This window comes from Medicago sativa, chromosome 5, assembly GCF_051527215.1.
Source record: "Medicago sativa cultivar Bolivia chromosome 5, Bolivia_mono, whole genome shotgun sequence".
Lineage (NCBI taxonomy): Eukaryota > Viridiplantae > Streptophyta > Magnoliopsida > Fabales > Fabaceae > Medicago > Medicago sativa.
The window spans coordinates 33,663,393-33,686,937 of record NC_140753.1 but is presented as its reverse complement, the minus strand read 5'-3'; the positions used below and the strand labels follow the sequence as shown (position 1 = coordinate 33,686,937).

The following is a 23,545-nucleotide window of genomic DNA, read 5'->3' as shown; positions in this document are numbered from 1 at the left end:
AATGAGAAAAACACCCGGTTGCAATCTTTGAGTAAATGTATGAGTAGGTATTTTAAGGAACTCGTTCTATCTTTAGTGTTAACTTAGACCCTCAAAAGTCTTTAGAGTAAAAGTAATATAAGTTTGTGTGGGAAATAATCAATGTTCTTTATTGTTATATTCTCTAAAATTGTTAAAGTTAAATGGGGTGGGAGAATGGCACCAACATGTGGGGGAAAGGACAATCCCTAACTTCCTAATTGTGGTGGTGACTCCCTAATTGAACTAAAGTTCCAAATCCCTCCAATGAGGAAATAAATTCATCAATGCTAGGGGGGAAAGGACATCCCCTCCAAAAAGGCTTCCTACGTGGAGATGAATGAAAATTTTGCAGCACTACTTAGGGTGATCTTGAATCTAGGGGGAAAGGACAACTCATCCATAAAGACTTCCTACGAGGATAGATAGCCCCTAAGCATCTGCAGCCCCTTTGTGCTTAAATTGTTAATCTAATTTAATTTTAACTAAATTCCCATCACTCTTATATTAAATGAAGAAAGGACTTTTCTCGGTTACTTTAGCATTAGGGATAGAACCTGTTCCTCATAATATCTGTCTTATACAGGAGCAAGAAAAGGGTTGGACTGCACACACACACACACACACACTTAAGACTTGTTGTTAGGTTGAATAGGTTCACAAGGAATGCTTGAGGTCGTGATTAGTGTACTTGAAACAAAACCTTAGGAGGGGCATGAGTATTTCAACTGTGTTGCCATGTTTAATCTTTCTTGTTGCTACTATGTCTATTGCCTTTTGCTTGAGGACAAGCAAAGATTCAAGTGTGGGGGAGTTTGATGAGTCTTTATTTAGTCTATTTTTATGCATTATTTAGTATCGTTTTATTTAGATTTAGTTTTATTTTATTTTAATTTTATTTCCTTTTTGAATCTTTTACTTCAAATTGCATTTTATTTTATTTCAGGAACAAATATATGATGGAAGGTGTCTTGGACCAAAAGAAAGAGGACTGGAGCAAATACAGTTCAAAAATACGAAGATACAGAGACAAAAATATGTCTCCCAGAAGTCAGAAGCTTGGCACGGCCCGTGCCAACATGTGGCACGGCCGTGCCACCCTCCAGGCCAACTTTTGCTGCTTTTCTTCAAGCCCAAGTTACCCCGTTGTAGTTTTACTGATTAGCCCTTATAGTTGCTTAGATTTTAAGTCAATTGTAAAGCTATAAATAGAGTAGCACTCCATCATAAACATTCATCTTTTCTTGGAATACAATAAGTGACAATTGTCTTTCTAATAAAAGTTCATCTTTTTATTTTACCTTCTTGTTATTTATTTTATTGCTTTCTCTCTTCTTCCCCCATGTCTACGATGAACATGAGTGAGTAGACTTCTCTTGTCTTGGGATTATTGGATAAGTCTAATGACATAATCCTAATCAAACCAAGCTTAAACCCTAATTTCATATAGCCGTAATTTCTAATCTAGATTCACCGTTTTAACATGGATTAACCATTATCAAACTATAGAAGCGAAAGTGGAGGGGGGTTTGATAATTGTTAATCCATCATCCCAAATATCAATTCATAATGCGACAGCGGAGCTTTAATATTAGAACAACTGAATCTAGACAATAATTGCAAAGACAGCGAAATAGTCTTTGCAATTATTGAGACATGTGTAGTTTCAATCCTTATAAGCTTCTTCTAGTAATCAAGTCAGCGAAATAGGCTTGGTTGCTAGGGGTAAACTCTCATCGGACTTGGTCGGAAAGGTGAGGGGCTAAAGGGAAACCGGTCTTTAGAAATTAAGGTGTAAACCATGAAATTAGAAGTTAAAGTCTTGGCTAGTGAAGGATTAGTTATTATGACGAACCAATGATCCCGAGGGATCTTTTTATTATTGTTATTTACCTTCAGCCAATTAAACCTCCTTTTATAAACTTTCTTCTCCTTTAATCATTTTCTAAAAGTTAGTTAGATTGAACAACTCCCTAGCGGAACGATACTCTCTTACTACTATTACTTCGATAGACCGTGCACTTGCGGTTTGGCCTATCAAGATCAAAGGAGAATATAGAAATGAGAAGAATTTTGGTGGATGGACATTGTGGTTGATCAATGAAAAGGAAATAATCTTCGATATATCCATTTTATTACATTAGAGTTTAAAAATTAAACCACATTGACTCAGGAACAATAAGTTGAGAAAAATCACCAAGTGAAAAATGGAAAGAAAAAATTGTTGAAAATTAAATGAGTTCATACTCGTATGAAGAAGTTAATTGCTCAAAATAAATAGAATTAACAAAGTTTAAACCATGTTATATTATAAGATAAATGTTTGTCAGCTTGATAAAAAAAATAAGGAAGGTTAGTGTTTAGTTAAAAAATAGAGCAAGTGTTTGTGTTATTTAAGAAGACCTTAAGGGAGGTTAGTGTAATTTGTCCATGATCAAATCATTGAAATAATTGTTATTAAATATTATGAAATGGTAAACTAAAAATATGTAGAAATATTTTTTTGAAGGAAGGAATATGTAGAAATATTTAAAATAGTAAAGATTTCATTATTGATAAAGATGTCGTTATGGGTCCCATGTATGATTGTACAACAATATTATTTAGTGACTTATTTATCATGTTTTCAGTGTTTTTTTATAGTAATCTTTCTAAAAATATAATAATTAATAATCTACAACAATATAAAATAATATTTTATAATATGATACGGTGGTCTGACTTCTTTGGTTCTCTATTGTTTTCAAATATGTTGAGATCTGCAGGTTTCGAAGTGTCTTGTTTGTCTACAACCTTGTTCTTCAAGCTCGAAAGAGCTTTTATGCTTGTTGATTTGTTTACGGGATTGTTGGCACTTAGATTTTAATATTGTGTTGACGATCGGTCCATTAATTGTTTTTCGTAGAGGTTCACTTTTTTTTTGTAACCTGGTTTCGCGCCCGTGTACGGGTTCACTTGAATTTTTGTTACGATAGATTTGGGTCGATCCACTTGGTCTGATTTATTATGTGGTATACCCGTTTTTTGTTGTACCTGTGTCGAGTCTAATGTCCTCGGTCTCTTTATCTATTTCTTTTTATTTAATATAATTTTTCTTTTGACTAAAAAAAGATAAAGAAAAAAACAAAGGCACATTATTTTTACAAAAGAAGCAATTTTGAAAATGTGTAATTTTTTGAAAAACAAAATTCTTCGAGCTTGAAGAACAAGGTTGTATCTTGAGCTCTCTGTTGATTTATTCGAAAGAGCTTTTATGCTTGTTGATTTGTTTACGGGATTGTTGGCACTTAGATTTTAATTTTTTGAAAACGAAGTGTAGTATCTTGAGCTCTCTGTTGATTTATTTGAATTTATTGCATGATTATTGCATTTCGGGTTTAGGGTGTTACATGGGGAAATTTGTTTGCCTGCAATTTCGACAGGCTGCGGTCAACATTTGTTGACTTCATCTTTGCAGAAATTGAATTATTTTCTCTTCAACATGAGGATTTTGACGGAATCTGGACTTCGCATGTGAAAGAGTCTAAAAGGTTCGGAGTTCAACAAGACATAGGCCAGGAATGCAATTTCATTGAAGTCAAACTGTTATCGTCAAGGCAGGAAGAATTTGAATCCAAAGAGCAACGGCCTCCTCAATGAAGACGTCGGAGACAAGCGGTTTCTTGATGGAAGAAGTTCTGATTGTGGCAGTTAGGCTATTTCCAGTTATTTCGCTATGTATAAATAATAGTTTTCCATATGAAAAATGGGTCTCAAATTACTTAAAGAAATTCTAAAACACTCGAAGTACCGGCGCGAGAGAAAAGAGTCATACAGAATGTATGTAATTTGATTTGTCACACCACCTTTATTTAAATGCAATTCAATTTACCTTTTCTTTTAGTTTCTGCGTTTTAAACTTTTAGTCTTTTATTTGAATTTACTGTGTTTCCTTTTGTTTTATCCTTTCTTCTGTCAAAAGACGCCATACAGTTTCGTCTTGTTCATAAAGCAACCTATGAATTTGATGAATGGTCGCTCTTTTTCTGGAAAAATATTGCACAAAATGTCCTAGGATTTCTGGTTTGATCCTGCTTGTAATAACCAAAACTAGCCCTTCTCGTTTACCAAAAACACTGGTAAACAGCTGTGCTGCCAAAAAATCGAGAACATACTCCTCACGTCGTCGTCGTTCGTTAATTCTAGCCGACTGAACTATATTCTCCCCTCGTCCATCGTTGGACGTTCATACCGAACGTATTCCACCCTCCTTGTGTCTCCAAGGTTGAGCCCTTGGTTGATTTCATTTTGTTGATCCTTCAGACCTTTTAACGTGACATTAATGTATTGAACCTTGAACAACTGAGGATTTCCACCGTTAAAGCGTATACAAACAATGACAAATCGGCCATTCCTTCAGCTCTACACCATAAAAAATTAAACAATCAATGAAAAACTCATTCAAACACTTCCTCAAACACTTGGAGTGCAAATTATACATAAACCCTAAAACTCAAAACTACAACATAAACATGCAAACATCTAAACAATTAAGCAATATAAATCATTTACATGTAAACATTGTATCATTTCTTGCCAAAAATAACAAAATTTAAACAAACCCTAAAACTAAAAAAATTCTAATTTAAGAGGAAAAATCTAACATATAAACATAAAAAGTTAATAGTGTTTGATTATGAAAACTTACTTGTTATTGGAGTGTTGTTTGATTTGAACTTGAAGGAATTTTGGATTTGGATGATTTGAGAGAGATTTTGGAGATTTTAGATGTGAAAGAGGAAATGAGGAAATGAGTTGTTGTCTGATCTTTAAAAGAACACGCCGCGTGAGTTAACTCACACTGGGTTCAACGTGACTTAACTCACGTAGGTGTATAACTCAACGTGAGTTAAATCACGTTGTGTATAACACTTGTGTAACTTAACTCACGCTGGAGGCATTTTCGGAAGTGCATTTGGAAGTGAGCTAAACGTGATGGGGCGAAGAGCATTTTTGTTCTTGTTCTGAATCAAACCAAGGCATAATCGTATGGACCCAAAGTCCATTCTTTCCACTAAGGCCCAATAAGACATCCACATGTTATTACAACCTACATGCATCAATGAAGAGTCGCGTCACACTCGACTATACACTCAGAGCACCTCTGCCCTCCACTTGATCCAACAGTCATCCAACCATTGTGCGTCAAGAGTAAATGTAAAATCCTAGATGACTTTTGTCGACAGACCCTACAAACCAACACGAGTCTTTTCAGCGTGTTTTGTCCTCACTCGCACACTTACCGGAAAACTTCCCAGTAGGTCACCTATCCAAAGACTACTCCAAGTCAAGCACGCATAACTGTGGAGTTCTAATGGAATGAGCTAACAAAAAGAAGATGCATCTTGTTGATATAGGTAGTATCAAACGATTCTTATAAGTCTTCCTTCAAGCATGTAGTCCCATACCTACACGACCTCAAGATTCCTCTCATTCTGATGTGATTTGGTTAGTCTAGAAGTTGTCGAAAGCCGCTCATTGTCATGCCTTCTGCACCGGCGACCACTCCCCGCCCTCGTCAGCCTTGGGTGTTGCATGCCCACTGTTAGCTGGTATTTTCACAGCCTCATTTAATGTGGTCAACATTAGTTGAATTTTACTCTTGCAAGAATCGAAGTCTTTTATCCAATCAAAGATGTTTGACGAGATGTTTGACTTAGCGTAAAAAATCTTAGAGCTTTGAAGTTCGACAAGACACGGAGTAAGAAGCGAAACCGTCGAAGTCAAGCAGCTGCCTTTGAAGCGGGAAGATTTGAATTTCAAAAGAGAAGTGGTTTCCTCAAGGGAAAACGTTGGAGACAATCGGTTGTGTACATGGAAGAAGTGTTGATCGTGGAGTTAGGATTTTTCCAGTTATTTTGCTATGTATAAATAGTAGTTTTCTATAGAGAAAACGGGTTGCAAATTGCCTATACAAAATTCTAAAACACGAAGTACTGGTGCGAGAGAAAAGAGTCATAAAGAATGTATGTAAAGGATTTGTTGAACCACTTTTATTTTTAATGCACTTGCATTTGCACTTTTTCTTTTCTTTAAGTTTCTGCAATTTAAACTTAATGCATTAAAACCTGTCGAAAGACGCCACACAGTCTCTTCCCATTCATTAAGAAACCTTTGAACTTGATGAACGCGCAACAACAAAATGCAAAACATGTCCTAGGATCTCTGGGTTGGTCCTGCTTGTTATAATAAATACTAGTCGACATCTGTTTGCCAAAAACACAGGCTAACACCCACCAGCTACCGCTTGGTTCGTCCCCGAACCACATCGTACTAGGAGAGGTTTGCGTTAATACCATTTTTAACACTCGATACAACTTTAAGCAATGCCGACTGACCCTACAGACCAACACAAGTCTTTTCAGCGTGTTTTGTCCTCACTCGCACGCTTACCGGGAAACTTCTCGGTAGGTCACCCGTCCAAAGACAAGACTACTCCAAGTCAAGCACGCTTAACTGTGGAGTTCTTATGGAATGAGCTACCGAAAAGAAGATGCATCTTGTTGATATAGGCATACCAAACAATTCTTATAAGCCTTCCTTCGACCATGAAGTTCCATATTTACACGACCTCGGGATCCCTCTCATTCCGTTGTGATTCGATTCGTCTAGAAGCTATCGGGAGCCTTGGGTGAACATAAAAAGGCATTCAAAACCACCACAAACATCAAATTAAAACATAAATTCATCTCAAAATCATCATCTAGTTCATTTTCACCAAAAACCACAATTTTTCCGATTTCTCATTCAAACTTCGAAACAACCACACCAATTCAAACCCCATCAACACATAAACATAAATAATTATTAATGAAGTGAATTTGAACATGTTTCAGCAACAATCATACACCAATTCATGAATTTCACTCAAATAGTAAAAAATCATGAAAACAACTCAACACCAACAACAACTATGAAATTTATGATATTAACACAACAAATTCATGAAGTTTATCATACTCATAATTCTACATGAAAAAGGAGCACGAATTTTATCATTCAAAACCACAAAAAGTCACAATTATATCAAAAGCACTTAAACCCACAAGTAGAAAAAGTGATTATAGCTTAAATTATGAAAAAGAGGCTATCCCCCTTACCTATACTCTTCAACAATCAAATCCCTAGCTTCAATTTTGCTACTAGCCACCAACCCAAAACTTTCTCTCTCCAGTTCCTCCTTGTTCTTCAAGATCTCCTTTCTTAACCACTTAAAACACTAAAAATAATTTTCTTAACCAAAAGACTATTTTACCCTTGCCCACCAAAAGACCAAAACGCCCCTAAGACTAAAATGACCAAAATACCCTTCTTAAGCCAAAACCCACTAATCCCGAATAAAATACACACAGAGACAGGTAATCACATATAAACACACATAATAATTAATTTTTTATAATAGTTAATTAAAATAATTCTAGGGAAAATCAGGTTGTTACACATACTGATATTCTGGTTGTTGTCGATCGCTTCTCCAAAAGCGCACACTTTGGTGCTTTACCCCACAATATACAGCTTACAAAGTGGGGGTTTTATTCCTGGATATGGTTTGCAAGCATCACGGTATTCCTAGCAGCTTGGTTTTTAACTGAGATCCTATTTTTATCAGCCAATTTTGGCGTGAACTATTCAAACTCTATGAACTATTCAAACTCTATGGTACAAAACTCAGGATGAGCACTGCGTGTCACCCAGAAATTAATGGTCAAACCGAGGTTTTGAACCGATCATTGGAACAATATCTTCGCGCACCACAAATCGTCCTTATGGTTCACATTTCTTTCCCTGGCTGAATGGTTTACTAACACGACCAAGCACTCTTCCACAGGCTACACTCCCTTTCACATAGTCTATATCAAAGAGTCTACTTCTATTCCTAATTACATTCTCGGGTCCTCCCCTATAGAGGTTGTCGATACTATGTGACAGCTAGACAAGACTTGATCCATGTCCTACACCTCAAACTGCTCAAGGTTCAAAAGATCATGGAAGAAACTGCTGACAAGAAGCGCAGGTTTGTTGGATTCCAGGTGGGTGGTTATGCCTACCTCAAGCTGAGACCATATCGCCAACAATCCCTCTCTTTGGCTTCTTATCACAAGCTCTCTAGGCACTTTTATGGTCCTTACCAAGTCCTTGAAAAGATAGGAGCAATAGCTTACAAATTAGACCTTCCCCCCTAGTCCAAAATTCACCATGTATTTCATTGTTCCTTATTGACGCTGCATCAGGGTCCTATTCCTTCTCCTTCACTGGAAGTTCCATCCTCTGTTGTTGATCACCACCCAATTATTGAGCCACTCGCTATTCTTGACTCCAAGATGGAAGCAGCTACAGACCCTCCAACTCGCTTTGTTTTGGTTCAATGGATGGGCTTAGCACCTGAAGACACTAGCTGGGAAAGATGGGATGATCTTCACACTCTTTATCACCTTGAGGACAAGTCGAATCTCCCCGGGGATGGTGTTGTTAGTAATCCAACAGTGAGCCTGCCTAAGAGAGTCACACGCAAGCCCACTTACTTGAAGGATTATGTGGCCAAGTTTTTTTTTTTGAAACGGCGATTATGTGGCCAAGTGAAGAATGGTCGTTACATGGTCATTACATTCAAGCTGTTAGTAGTTGTTATTTTATCCCATGGTCATTACATTCAAGCTGGCAGACTTCAGGCCCTTCTTATGATTGAGAATTGTAATACTATAAGTACAATGAATGCTGAATGAAATGAGAAGAAAATATTCCAGTATTTTATTTTTCCCTTTGTTAGCAGTACTTAGTCTAGAGTAGATCTCAGTGATAGTCATCACCTATCATACAAATAATATTGCAGATATGCAATGCAAGGATTCTTATATACATTATTCATAGAGGCAAATAAATTAAGACTTAGATATAGCGCAAGCACTGTTTATATGAGAACCGTAGTATTTTAATGAATTAATCATTATATATTAATAATTCAAGTATTCAGATAGTGAGAAAGTACACCAAATTTGAATATACGATTTGATAACAAAGTTAATATTTTCGCTTACATCAAAAGCACTATAATTATTGAAAACCATATTACATTGATTCAAGTATAAGGTTTCATTCAAACATTGAGACATATACGTGTTCCTATATGATTGTAAATTGTAATATATAAAATAGCTTTTTCAAGAATTAATAATATAGTGGTTCCAGGGTCAGGTCCAGCCCGTTCCTCCCCAATTCTTGTGCTCCCTCACCGTAATTGCCACTGAATAAATAAAACAAAGTTACATACTGAGAAAGTTACTTTAATTACTATAGTGATAGTTCAACTATAGGAAGCATAATAATTGTTATAGCTAGAGAAGAAGACCTAATGAAAGTGTAAAATATCAATATTATGTTGTAAAAGAAAAGTTTGTACCCTACCCCATGTTCAAACCGGGAAGTGGATTTTGTAGTAAGAAAGATGTATCAACCCTGTAGTTTGGCTGCTCCCATTGACAAGCAGCCTCTTGTGCAACAACCTTCTCCTTCTCCTTTATCTAATTTCATATCACAAATAGATTATTTGTAGTAATACATGGAAATTATATATGAGCAAAATAATTATTTTACCATTTAAGGTGAATGTAATTTGTAAACCTAAGAAAAGAAAATTGCAATTTCCTATTTAAAGTATATTTTTGAATAGTTACCGAAGTATATTAAATAACGATTCATGATATCCCTAATACATAGTTTAAGTGGTTGAGTTCAGACATCTGAAGAAGATTCAATATTCAAATCCAAACTACTAAAATAAAAAACTAACAACTAAAGTATGTCTACTGGGTTACATTTCGAATTTAGTTTTGATATACTGAAAACCAATCACTATCTAACAAATGATAAGAACTAGAAAAAGCACAAGAACAAAACTACAATGATAAAAAAAATTTTAAGGAAAAATTACAATGAGAATTATTTGTTATCTAAAATAAAAACAATCACAATTTAATTTTATTTTAGGAAAATTATATATGGATGCCCATAAATCTATAGGACACAATGAAAGTGATGTGATACATTCTTTTATTATGTGATAAGAAAAAAGAGATAATAAATATTAATTAGATGTTGAATCGATGTAAAAAAATTAGAGGTTTCCATATATAACAACTCTTTATTTTATTAGTAAAATATACTCCATCCATATTTTGTCTTATTCATTAGAGAGAATAAGGTTATTGTTTTCTCTTAAAAAAATAGTACCTCTCAAAAAGACAGATAGTACACTTTAAAGTGAGTTTTATCCCATATTTTATAGTTCTATTCTGTTCACCCGAAAAAGTCAGGAGTTTTATTTTATCGAACAACCCATCTTCCCTGTGTAAGTGAACTTCATTTAATGAGTTTTAGTGGTATTCAGAAAAAAGAACCATACTTACAACACCATGTGCTTTTCTAACCGTTTCTCTCACAAAGAAGCAGTTTTTTTTTTCCTTCACAAAATAGACAATTTTTTTCCATTTCAATAATTTTGTTATGTTTTCAGTCAAGAATGGGAAAATATAACAGGATATAGGAACATGTGCTAAGTTTTGTCCTTAGAACAATTGCATCATACTTCTTTAAATAACAGGACAAAATAGGATGATGTGCCTAATTATCAATGGAGTATGTTATAGGAGTGTGTTAGGGAGTGGGTCCCTAGCATTTCTCTTTGTCGATGTCGCCTCTGGGAGTGAGGTTGTCGAAGGTCATTATTTAAGGAACAAAATAACGACATTTTATCACGGGGTTGGTTTATTATGAAGGAGGCCTTCATAATAGATTGTAATCAGACCTAAAATTACTTGATTGGTGCTGTAATTCAAGTATCTAAGTTTATATTAGAAAAATAGTTTAGAGCATTTCCCTTTGTTTAGTTCTAACAACCATTAAAAGTGATGTTGCTTACCTCCTTTGAGAGCATGTTATTCTGCTCTTGAATCCCTTTCTCCTGCCATATAAAAGTGTACAATATTTTGTCATATTAGTTTCTTTATCTAATAGACAAAACTAAATAAAGCCTTGATAAACTTGGAGTTTAGAGGACGTACCTTTTTCTGAAGTTCAGAAATGGCTTCATACATGACTTGAGTCTGTCACCAAATTATATAATATTTTCTATCATTAGTACCAAAATGTAGTTTTATTTTTGTAAAAAATTCACACATGTTAATTATTATAAAAATGTTTGATGGATACACCATTTGACATACTATACCAAACCAGGTTCCCAGAGTCAATGATATGCCCTAAATTTATTACTTAATTATAATCGAATTCATAGATTTTTAATAATTTGTAATCAATCTATACTCATTCACAAATCAGTTTCAAATTTTTTAGTAAAAAATTTCAAATATTTTAAAATTCAATAAAATAATTACAATTTACTTAAATAGTAGGTACTTGTTAAAATTTAGATACACAAATAAAAATCATAAAATTTTATTTCAATATGTATATAAATATGTGTCTATATATGTATATAAAGGTGTCTTCTAGCAAAACCATATATATATAGAGAGAGATTGAGAGAGATATTTGTATATCTATCTATATCTATATATAACTATGATACACCTCTTTAAGTTGATTTTTTTTCTTTGGTAAAAAATGTCATTAAACAAACTTACCCTCGATTTTGGGAAATTAAATTAAATATATTATCTTTGAGTAAGAAACGTAATATTATATTGTTGATGTCATTAAAAAGAAAAATAAGTTTTGTTACAATTTGAATTCACATACATCTATACCTATAATTAAAATCAAAATCAAAATCAAAATCAAAAAAATCAAAATTTCTACCAATAAAAAAAATCAAAATCAAAATTTTAATAAAAGAATGTTTAAACTATGGGTGGCAAAAATACCCATGCCTACGTGTACCCACGGGTAAAATTCATCATGGACACGGAGTGGGTAGTTAAACGGGTATAACGAGTATTTGACTACCCAATATTATATGGATATGGACACGGATTTGATTGTACCGATACCCACAGGTACCCATACCCGATAATAAATTAAGTAAATTACTAAAATATCTTTATATATCTTATTACTTGAAGTCGTTACCTTGTTGAAGGAAATTTTACCGTCCACCTAAGATTCCTCATTAATAACCTATTTTTATTTTTAATTTTTTTAATTCATCTTATAAGATTTTATTTCAATTATCATTGTCATGTTGATTGTTTGGATTTTTATTCAGAGATTTATATGTTTTTATTTTAGGAATTGGGAAGTCAAATGAAGTTATTGAAGTTTGGAATGCATACAAAATTTAGATGTTTATTTCGATGTTTTTATGCTTTTATTTTACTTCAAGAATTTGTATGAATTATGTAAGAATCATGAATTTTTTGTGGATTATGTATGATTTATGAAATTTTGGAAGGATTATGTATGGATGTTTAAAAGTTGAAGTTTTTTTGTGATTAAAAAAAAGTTATTCTTTGTACCAAAAACTAAATAAATTCAAAAACTCATGGTACGGGACGGGCACGGGTATCATAAAGGGACGGGCACGGGTATCATACTATTTGTGCCCATGGTACCCATTGACATCCCTAGTTTAAACTTTATGTGTTAGTGTAATAAAAAAGCGGACAAATGGGTACGGAAGTGTCATCTGAGCACTGGTATATAAAGGAAAATGATCAATAGACATTCATCTAAAAGAAACAGAGAGTAATGTGATAGAGGTGATAAGTCGATGATGTGATAGAAAAACGGAGATAGAGAGAAAACAAGGTGTTCAATGGGTGATGGAAATTTAAAGCTGCTCATATGTAAATTGAAAAGAGTGTAATTAAGAATGTGTACTCTGCGGGTACGTATGTGCTTGAGACCAGTATCTAACTGCTGCTCTAGACATTGAAGCTCTTTAAGGCTCATTGAATCTAAATCTTCTCCCATATAGTGCCTGAATTACAAAAAGATTAATTCCATATGATACTAAGTGACACTGCACACATGCAAATGTTTAAGAGGGAATGATCAAATTAAAATTATATCGGAAAATTAAAGCATATGCATTATGCATTAATATAAACTTGGCCATAATCTTTTTTTCTTCTTCTGAGAGAGCAAAGAGGATAATAATGATATAAAGGGAGTACACTAGAAGAGCAATACCTGTGGTTTCTCTGCAAAAGCTCAATCTTTGCATTGAGTCTTGTGTATTCCATAGTCCAGTTTTCCTGAATAACGTACACATAGCTGCTTAGGTCTTTGATTACATTACTTTTTCGTATTTTATATGTATATTACCCAATAACCAATTATTCTCAAGAGGTTTTTGATGTAAAATAGAGATAATGTAAAAGTAAAAGTATATGCTCCAAAGTTTTGGTTGCAGAAACACTAAGATCCTTTACATGCCAGAAATTGAGGGAAGATATATGTATATTTATTTGTTTATAAATTATGGATATATTTTAATGTTTAAGGACAAACCTGAGTATTAGTATCATTTCCTACAAGTAGTCTCTCCGCATAGCCATACCTTTCATGGCGTTCCAGTATCTGCTCCATGCTGTTTAATCAATGAAACAGTATAGCAAAATTACACTATAATATTATTCAGTTGAAACTTAAGGGCATGTCTCTACTCTATAATATTTAATTTTGGTAACCAAATATGATTATCTTGATATATGATTTTAAATTGCGGCTACAATTACATATGATTATCAGTTGAATGTGTAACATATAATGCCACTAAAGCAGTTATTGATAATAATGCTCTATTGGGATTTGTGAATGGTACTAATGTTGTTGATTTTATGCATCCAGACGACATGGTTGCTCAAGGTAATGAGAATTTGAGTGATTTAGCAGGTACACAATCCCTTTATGGTCAGGGTAATATTGACATGAATTGTGATTCAACTGATATTTTATGTCAAGATGTTCATCAAGAGGAAGCAATATCAGATACAATTCCTTTGGAAGTTAACTCCATTGTGGTGACAAACTCAGACTTGTCAAACTTTAGAGCATCTGTTATTCATGACATGCAAGTTTTAGGAATTGATTCTACGGAGACCCAACAAACGGTGAATTTTCTAAGTGAATCATGAGCTAACATGGCTCGGAACGATGAAATTGTTGATTTGGACGAAAACACGAGTCAACCTTTTCAATTGTTGGTGCCTAGAAAGAAGAAACTCAAGAAGAAGCAACATGAGGCGGGCAGAGGATTCAAGGTGGATGCTTCCAGCCGTTCGCCTCATTAGTTTGCTTTTTTTGCTTTCTATATGTTTTGGTTTTGTTTTGCTTTTACAAAGGGTTTTGGTTTTTGTCCCTCCCTCTTCTTTGTACTTTTTTTCTTTCGTTTAATATATGATTTAGGTACTGCAGCAGAAGACCCCTCTGCATCCCATCTTTTGCTTAAAAAAAAAAAATTAATAAATTTGATATTGCGATAAAGTGCAGGCCTCATTTGAAGTGGTTCACTGCAATTATGGTCAATGGAACGCTTTAAGTTGAATATTTTTTTTCTGGTAACATTTCAATTTCTTTAGGTTTAATATATTAGAACATAGTTGACCAAAAAAAAATATATTAGAACATAAAAAAAAAATTAAATACTCAATGTTATATTCATTCTTAAGTTGACAATAATTGTTAACGAGAGGAAGGTAATTTATGATAAATTATTTTCTACATATAAAATAATATTTATGATATACTCAAATAAAAATTAATAATGTTTTTTTTAAACAAAAAATTAATAATATTTGTGATGGTTAAAAAAAAACAACAAAAAATTGAAGCAGATCGACCATCACATTTTAGATCTGAAAAACTAAAATAAAAAAGCATAATTTTTAAACAAACGAAGGGTTAGCTAGTCATTCTTCTCGAGATAAGGGACTACTAAATCTGAGTTAAACTGTAAGTACTAAGTTAGATTAAAAGGTTAGTTTTTTTTTTTTAAGGAAGATTAAAAGGTTAGTTGTTGCTTATACTACCCTCATGATCTGCAAAAGATTCATCACCTCTAGAAGAATGATTTGTTTTTTTTTTTTTTAAGGAGAAAAATGATTTGTTGTTCCTTTTAAGTTAGAACAAATTCTCCTTTTTAAATATGTATATATTTATACATATTAATTTTTTTTTTTTTTTTAGACTTGATGATGAAAGCAAACAAAAATAGAGTTATATTTCCACCCCAATTTACCAAAACCCTTTCCATGAGCAAAATAAAAAACAAAATAAAATTTGCTATAAATAAAAAAGAGCTAGCATAGGTTATATAATTAATTTTTACCTCTCTCTCTCTCTCTATATATCTATATCGATTCAAAATAAATATATATAATTTTATATGATAGAGATCTCAATGAATTATACATATGCAAATATATAAGCAGGGTATTGTATATTAGTTACCATGAATCAGTTGAATAATCAAAGAGCTTTCCATTATCAGAGAAGATAATCAAAGCAACTTCAGCATCACAAAGAACAGATATTTCTTTAGCTTTTTTGAGCAAACCGGTTCTCCTTTTTGAGAAAGTAACCTGTCGATTGATCTTGTTGTCGATCCGTTTTAGCTGCACCTTACTCCTTCCCATAATAGTTTTTTTTTATGTTTGCCTCCTTTAGTTATAAACCTAGCTCTTTACCTAATTAGATAGTTCTTGCCCTTTTTTCAGCAGAGAAAATCCCAGCTCCCAAACAAGGTAAAGGGACAATACTCCAGAAGCATATGCTTAAAAGGCTGGCAAATATAGCCAATTGTGTGTGCCAATCTTTGGTCATGGACATTAATTTCTTTTTTAGACTAGTATAGGTTTGTATATTTTTCTATAATAATTAATTAAATTTAATTACATACAACGATAGGTTAATATGCTTTCTTTTTTTTTTTTGGTACAAAGTTAATATGCTTTCTATTATTGGTAAAAAGGCCCTTATGCCAAAATCCATATGCTAATTTTAGGTTTTTACTTCTTATTTAATTTCTAGGGTGGATACATATATGGTTTGTACGGAAGAAGAAAATATATATATATATATAGTTTATGAAAAAGAAAAAAAAAAGGATATATGTTTTTTATTTTTTTGGAAGAGCGCAACTTTAGGTAACTAGTTATGTATTTATAAAAGTTTTTAACCCACTTGGGTTGGCCTGGTGGTATTGGCTTGTTTACCTTCTTAAAAAAAAAAAATTATAAAAGTTTTCTTTTATTTTTAATATAGCCATTTCAAAAACGATCCTAATGTGTGTATCCACAAATTGAATACAATCTGAATGTTTTATATGATATAACGATCCCTATATCTACTACTGTTTTTCACACAAATTAAGAAAAATGTATATGTAAAGGCGAAAGTGGAATATATTGAATTGAGAATGATGAAAGTAGTATTAATTAGAGTTATATTGTATTGGGAGTGATGAAAGTTGTATTGAAAATTGAAATGACTCAGTTATTTTGGGACATTTTTTTTTAGAAAATGGGTCAGATATTCCGGGACGGAGGGAGTACACTATATGCTATAACGACCCCTATATCTACTACACACTAAAGTATCCAAATTTGTTTAACCATGTGCTTGGATACAGGTTCATCTTGTCTTTCCTATTTTTCAAAGCAATTATACAATTATTAATATGAATTTAAGGAAGGAATCTGTTCCCATCGCGGAAAATAAAGAATGTGATGCAATAATGTGATATGATTATGATTTATAATTAAAAGATAGCAACATCAGGGCCGGCCTAACACATTAAGAGGCCTAAAACAAATATTTTAATGTGACCTTTAAAATTGTTATTTTTTAATAGAATATTTATAGAAAATCAATTTTGTGGAGACCAAATTTTGAATTCATGACCAAGAGTAGTTGAGGCCTTTTTGGTAGTCAGTTAAGAATTCATATAATATACTTATAACCAAATTAATTTTTTAGAGGTTTTTTTTTCATCCAAAATTTTGAGGCCTAAAGCCCTTGCTTGGGTTGAATGGCCCTTAGGCCGGCCCTAAGCCGCATAAAGAAAATTGAATTTTGAATGTATATTAAAACAATAAAGGGTGTTGTTCAATATCATTGTTTTTTTTAACAAACCAAATTAAAATATATTAACACATAGAACATATTTTATCTAGCACAACGTACCAGAAAGGAACACTAAAGTCTTACAAAAACAACAAGCCGAACAAGACCACGAAATAAAATTACTCAATGCCCAAACATACAAAAAGACTAAGCCGCCAACTATGGTAATTAAAAGAAATATGACCAAATTTGGCCTTCAACCATCATTAAGAAAGCAACTTAATTTTGTCCAGAAGGTTATTATTATTGGAACTTTCTATATTATTAAAAATCTTGTCGTTCTTTCTTTCCAAATAACTCATGCACAAAAGAACCAAAGTAAGTGCATAATTGATTATCGAGATTTTGAAACACATGTCAAGCTGCCAAACTGAACAAATGATCCACAATTTCATAAGGATCAACTAATGAAAACCAAGCAAATTGCGAACAAGATGCCAAAAAGAACTAAAAGTATTACAAGTCAAGAGACCCGCAACCACCGACACAAAGCTGAGAATCTGAAAGGATTATGCCACATCTACATAGATTATCCTTAGTGGGTAACCTATTTCAAAAAAGTCGCCACGCAAACAAATACACCTTCAAGGGGACATCTTTATCCCAGGTAAATTCTGACACAACTGTAACAGGATGTGGTTCCAGACTAGTTAGTTACTACTACGCTCCAAGCACTGAGTACCCAAATGTTTGTTCCAAATCCCAATCCAAATCAGGGTCGTTCCAGTGTAATCGGAGGCTCGATTCTCATGTAAAAATAGGTCCTTAATAAATCAAAGCCCTCTCATACTAAAATTATTAATTATAGAAGCAAAAAGGAAAAGAAGGAAAAAAAGGAAGAATAAAAACATTAAATTATGGGTGATGAGTGTTGAACCCGGGATCCAAACAATGCAAGAAGGAAAAAAAAGAAGAATAAAAACATTAATAAAAACATAAAATTATAAACATTAAATTATGGGTGATGAATGTTGAACCCGGGATCCAAACAATGCAAGTTTGCATTTGTACCACTAAGCCACTAAAATAATACTAAAATATAAATCACGTGCCATATATTTATTACTTGTTTACTAGACAATATTTTTTCTAGAGTCCCATACCTTGGGGAGGCCCAGCTGCATTGAGCTGTTTGCACCCCCCAAGGGCCGGGCCTGATGCTAATGATCCTCAATCTCCACTTGTAAAGACACATTTTGAAGTAAAACCCTAGACTCCTCTACCAGATCCTTCTCCAATATCAACAACCTACGACGACGTTTCCATGCCTCCTTGCCCTCACCCCATCCCAAAGAGAACATATATGCCACTGTCAACCGTTTATTCTCATTAAAATCAAACAGTCTCTGAAACTTATCTATTAAAGATACATCCCCTGATCACCGATCCGTCTAAATAAATGTCATTGTTGTTTACTAGAAATTGGAAATTTGAGCTTTGTTAATCTTCATTTTCAACTCGAATTAAAATTTTCAAAAATTGAGCTTACGCTCATTAACTTTAATATAAGAGTTTTAATATCAGAATGAATTGCTAGACTTTTTTTATTGACTTGCTAGATCTTGTAGATACTCTTCCAAAAAACAAAAAAAAAGATATTGTAGAACACTAGTAATTAAAATCCCTTGAAATGTTTGGTAGTATATACGATAAATAATCTCTTTAATAGGACTCTCTTTAATGTACCTACAGTACTGTTTTAACACGTGACATAATTAATTAGTTTCCTCTCTTAAAGGTAAGGACATTTAAGTCCACCTAAAATTAAAGTCTAATATATCTTTGTTAACAAAAATAAAAACCCTTTTTTTACTTCAAAAAATAAAAAACATTTTTAGAAAGTAAAATGTCGCTAAACTAATTAAAAATCATTTTGTAAACAAATTAATCTCTTCTCTATATTATAAGGAAACAAAAACTATTTAATTCTACGTAGATAAATATAATGTAACCTTTAATTATTACTCATTCATTTCCTTTATTTATTAGTCATTACTCATTTATACGTAAAATTAGTATGGGAGGGAGTGGTACTGGTTGACAGGTGAAGAACTATACTTCTAAGGTTTGGGGTAGATGACAAGTGGTTTTTGGTATCTGGTTTGGAAAAGCTAACTGAAGAAGTTTAGTTAAAGCTACAAGCTTGTCGATGTCTGATTGGTTGAGCAGTGTACTATGTTGTTACGTATAGGACAAACAGTAGTGAGATGTTTCTTAAATAAATACAAAGGGTTCCAGTTCCACTATGTGGCAGTGACAGTGGCCAGTGGGAGCATCATTCATTTTGAGAGAGCACTCTGATGGCTCCCTACATGGTAGGCATAGGATGAGCAGAAAGAGACAGATAAGAAAGAAAGCATCACACAAATTAATTCTCTCCCGTCTTATCAAAATGTTCCATTTCTTTGATCTTTAACCAACCAAATTTAATTACTCTTACCAAAGATTGATCGGTCAATAGCTCTACAAAATAAATGTTTATGCTATGCAACATTGCATAAGTTAAATATGATAATTTTTTTATTGAAAGAAATAAATATTTATTACAAAATAATGTATTTATTAAAATAAAATGCATAAGTTTTGAGATAAATTTACTATTTTTAACTTCTTAACTTATGAAAATTTGCACAAGCATAAGTTAATAAATTCTCTATTTTTTTAAGATGATCAGTAATGTTCTAGCACACTGTTTAAAAAAATATATAATTTGTACCTAAAAAAAAAACAAATATAATGACATATTAGAACTTGTGCAACCAAACTTTTAAAAGTGTGAAAAATGTTTCCTCAAAAAAAAAAGTGTGAAAAATGTTCTTTCTAATGCAAAAGTTGTTTTTTTTTTGTTTTCTTCAACAAAACAAAAAACTAGAGTTTTATATATTTATAAAATACTCTCAAACTTTTGCAAATGTCTATTCTTATGGACTATGATTGACGCACTACAAAAACAAGGGTTAACAAGCGTTAATCCCAGATAGAGAAAGCACCAGTTTGCAAGCAACAAACGTGTGAAAATAGGGTTCTGGAATCCACCAGAAATTGAGAAAACTTCTCTAAAATATTATTGAATGAATAAAAGTTATCAAAGGTTACAACAATTAAGTTTAAATAGGGATATAACAAACCCTAAAATACTATTAAAAAAATAACAAACTGAAACAAAAACATAAAATTACTAAAATTGGGTTAAAATAAAAATACTATGAAATGAAATTACTAAACAAACCCTCTTACTTCAATGATGTGATATTTATGTAAGACCTACATAGAAGTTACTTGTTTATAAATTCATGCATGCTAGCTCGTCACCAGATTTTTTTTTTTTTTTTAACAGCAGCTCGTCACCAGATTGATAGTTATTTCTTAAGAGACCAAATTGATAGTTATTTATAACTTTTCTACCCCTTGAGATTTTCCTACTATAATCATCGATTGATTACAAACTTGTGAGTGTTCTTTTCTCAAAGGATATACAAGAGTTTCTTAAAAAAGACAAAGAATTATGCATTTTAAAGAAGTGTCTTTCTAATAAAAGGTTTGTGCTTATTTAAAGCTCGAAAAATTGTAACATAGGATAAACACACTTAAAGAATCCATTAGTTATTACATGATAAAGATACAATAGGATATGAAGTTGGATAAGGATAGACCCAAAGTTAATTATCATATAATGTGCTACACATTATTATGATGTTTTTTGGACAAGTAATCTGGGTACTCTCCAATCACCATTTAAAATGAAATCTGAAACTTTTGCATTAAAGAATCCCTTACATCCAAGGAAATATTGAGCATGTCAATATTCAAACAATTGGGAACTTAATATTTATGAAATTTACTATTCCATGTCACTTTGTGACTTAGGATTCAGTATCAATTTGATATCAAATTCAATATTTAAGCATTTGTCATTCAAAATAAAGAATTGATTATGTTTTGGTTAGGCATGATAAGATTATATTTCCCGCAGAGTTTATCATTTTAGTTTTTGAAGTAGATGAAGAGATACTTATGATTTTAGGAAGACCTTTTGTTTCCGCTAGAAGAACTATTATTGATGCTCACAAATATTATAACTCCTTCCTAAAGTTGCTTGTATCTCAGTGAAATGCTTCTCCAACATATTCTCTATTGCCTTCAAACATTTAGCCAAATCTCCCATACTAGTATTCAAATATTTCATCAATTTTCCATGACGAGATTCAACTCTGTTAGTTGATGTGTTTCCAAGTTGCAAGACACAGTCTATCCATGTCCTCACAATTTTTCCATCACAATATTCAATATGGTACTTTCAACATAGGTAAGGAACTTGAGAAATTAGTTACAGACATCTCAGAATTACACTACACATCAGCGTATGATTCTTTGAATGAGACTCAACTGCATTACCCCAAGCTATCATGATGATGTCAACTAATTCACTGGACTTCAACTCTTTCAATTCCATTTCTTTCCCATTCACTTTGACATCCTTAGATTTGACTATGTGGCCTATGATGCATTTATCTCTATCATTTCTAACAGTATGATCCGACAAAGTAATACAATAGTTTTAGGGAAAACAGTGGCTACAACATCCATCAACGCGGTATCACTGTCAGTCTCAATCATCTTTGGAATCTTTAAAGTTCAGAAGATCAAGCAACATTTGTACAACCCAGGTGAAGTTTTCCTCTTTTTGAGACGTGAGAAAAGCAAAACTAGCAAAATATGTCTTTTAGGTTGAGGTTAACCAAACTATCACAATCAATGGAGTTTCGTCGACGTTCTTTTATAGGTGTAGTCCATGATAAAAACTGTTGGAGTAGTGGTAAGCAACTTAATAGATTTAGGATGATCCCAACGTATATCCGAAATAGTAGAAAACTCACATTTGGTTTTAATGAAATGAACATATTTGTATGTGAATAGATGTTGCATCTCTGACTGTTTATCTCTAATTAGATTATGTATTTTTCACGTCTATTGCACACTTGTTTTATATTCATTAAATTGTCTTTTCTGTTACTCTTCAAATTCATCAGAATATTCTTAGGTTGCACCAAACTCTTTGTCAGGTCTACAACAACCTTCTTGTCTTTCTTAGTTAATCTATCCAATAGAAAATGACCTTCACCTTTGGCTCCAACATATGGTGTGAACTTCATTAAGAATAGCCAAATGTACTCGCAAAAAGTACAATGAGGGATACTAGGGTTTAGTATCGTATTCTAGGGTTTATACTGATTATTGGATGCCTTGAGAAGGCTCTCAAGGGTTGTATTTATAGCCCTCAATGGGCCTGATTTGTAGTTACTTAGGCAGCAAGTAAAGAGGGTATTTTAGGTATTTGGGCGCTTTCTAGAAGTTTCTAGAAGCGGATGGAGGAGGTTTCTTAGGAGATGCGTGCCTTTGAGTCCTACGGCCCTTCTAGGGGGCGTTGGGGCCTCTGGGAGGGTCTAAAAGCCCTTTTGAAGGTCTTTTAGGAATATAATGATGGTTCACAGCCCCCCAAGCACGTGTCTTGGGACTAGGCGAAGTGATTCATCAGGCGAAAATTTTAGCCTATGTTTCGTTTATAGTTTGTGTGTGCCTTTGGGTGTTATCATCCGGATTTGGAGAATCCTCCTAGGGAGGTGTTGTTCTTTCTTTGCAACTTCCTTGGGAGTGTGTATTTGATTTATTTACAGGTTGTCTGCTCATGAGCCCCCCAAGCACGAGTCTTAAGAGAAGGCGAAGTGGTTTGTAATGGTGCGGATAATTTGTTCGTATGTGGCGTCTCCTTTAAACGTGAGTTATGGGCGAGCTTTCTTCATCATTCAGGAGATCTTAACGGTTTAGATTTCTTGACCTTCTGTTGTCAATGACATGTTCGAGTCTTGGCTTCTTTTTACACGTGTCTCCACTCATCGGGAAAATCGTCGCATTTTTCGAGGCGGCTTTAAATCCCCTCCTATTAAAGCGTATTGTACTCTTCATTTCTGCCATTTTATTTTCTCAAATCTCGCTCCTGAACCCTTTGTGTCTTCTTTCGAAAGTTGTTTCCTGGTCATCAATTTACTTTTTTCTCAGATTTCTCAGGTATTTTCTTTGTAATTTTCGATTGTAGCTTTTCTGCTTTTTAGCTTTCGTAAATATGGTTCTGATTAGGGATTGTGATGACGACGTTGGAACAAAATATGTTTAACAATACCATTTTAGAGTTTTGATGATAACAAGGTATTAAAAATTGTCAATTGGATATGCTAATATTTGTTCAAGTGTACAGGACCATAGACAAAAATTTGATATCTTAAGTAGGTTCTGGAAGAACAAAAGAGAGCATTGGAATCAACAAAAAGGAAGCTTGAAGCATCTGAAGAGAAGTGCTCCTGAAGTTTAGTGCTCCTGAAGTGATGACGTCATCAGAAGCAAGCTCATA

General features: G+C 33.1%; 1 protein-coding gene across 1 annotated transcript; it reads right to left on the bottom strand.

Annotated features, from left to right (window-relative positions):
• Nucleotides 1-9,049: 9,049 nt before the first annotated feature.
• Nucleotides 9,050-15,824, bottom strand: LOC146921925 (agamous-like MADS-box protein AP1). Its single transcript, XM_085715146.1, has 8 exons — nt 15,466-15,824; nt 13,525-13,603; nt 13,204-13,268; nt 12,892-12,991; nt 11,115-11,156; nt 10,973-11,014; nt 9,460-9,575; nt 9,050-9,298 (listed from the first exon to the last, which is right to left on the bottom strand). The coding sequence occupies exons 1-8, from the start codon at nt 15,648-15,650 to the stop codon at nt 9,223-9,225; spliced, it is 705 nt and encodes a 234-aa protein (XP_085571272.1). The 5' UTR covers nt 15,651-15,824; the 3' UTR covers nt 9,050-9,222.
• Nucleotides 15,825-23,545: the final 7,721 nt, after the last annotated feature.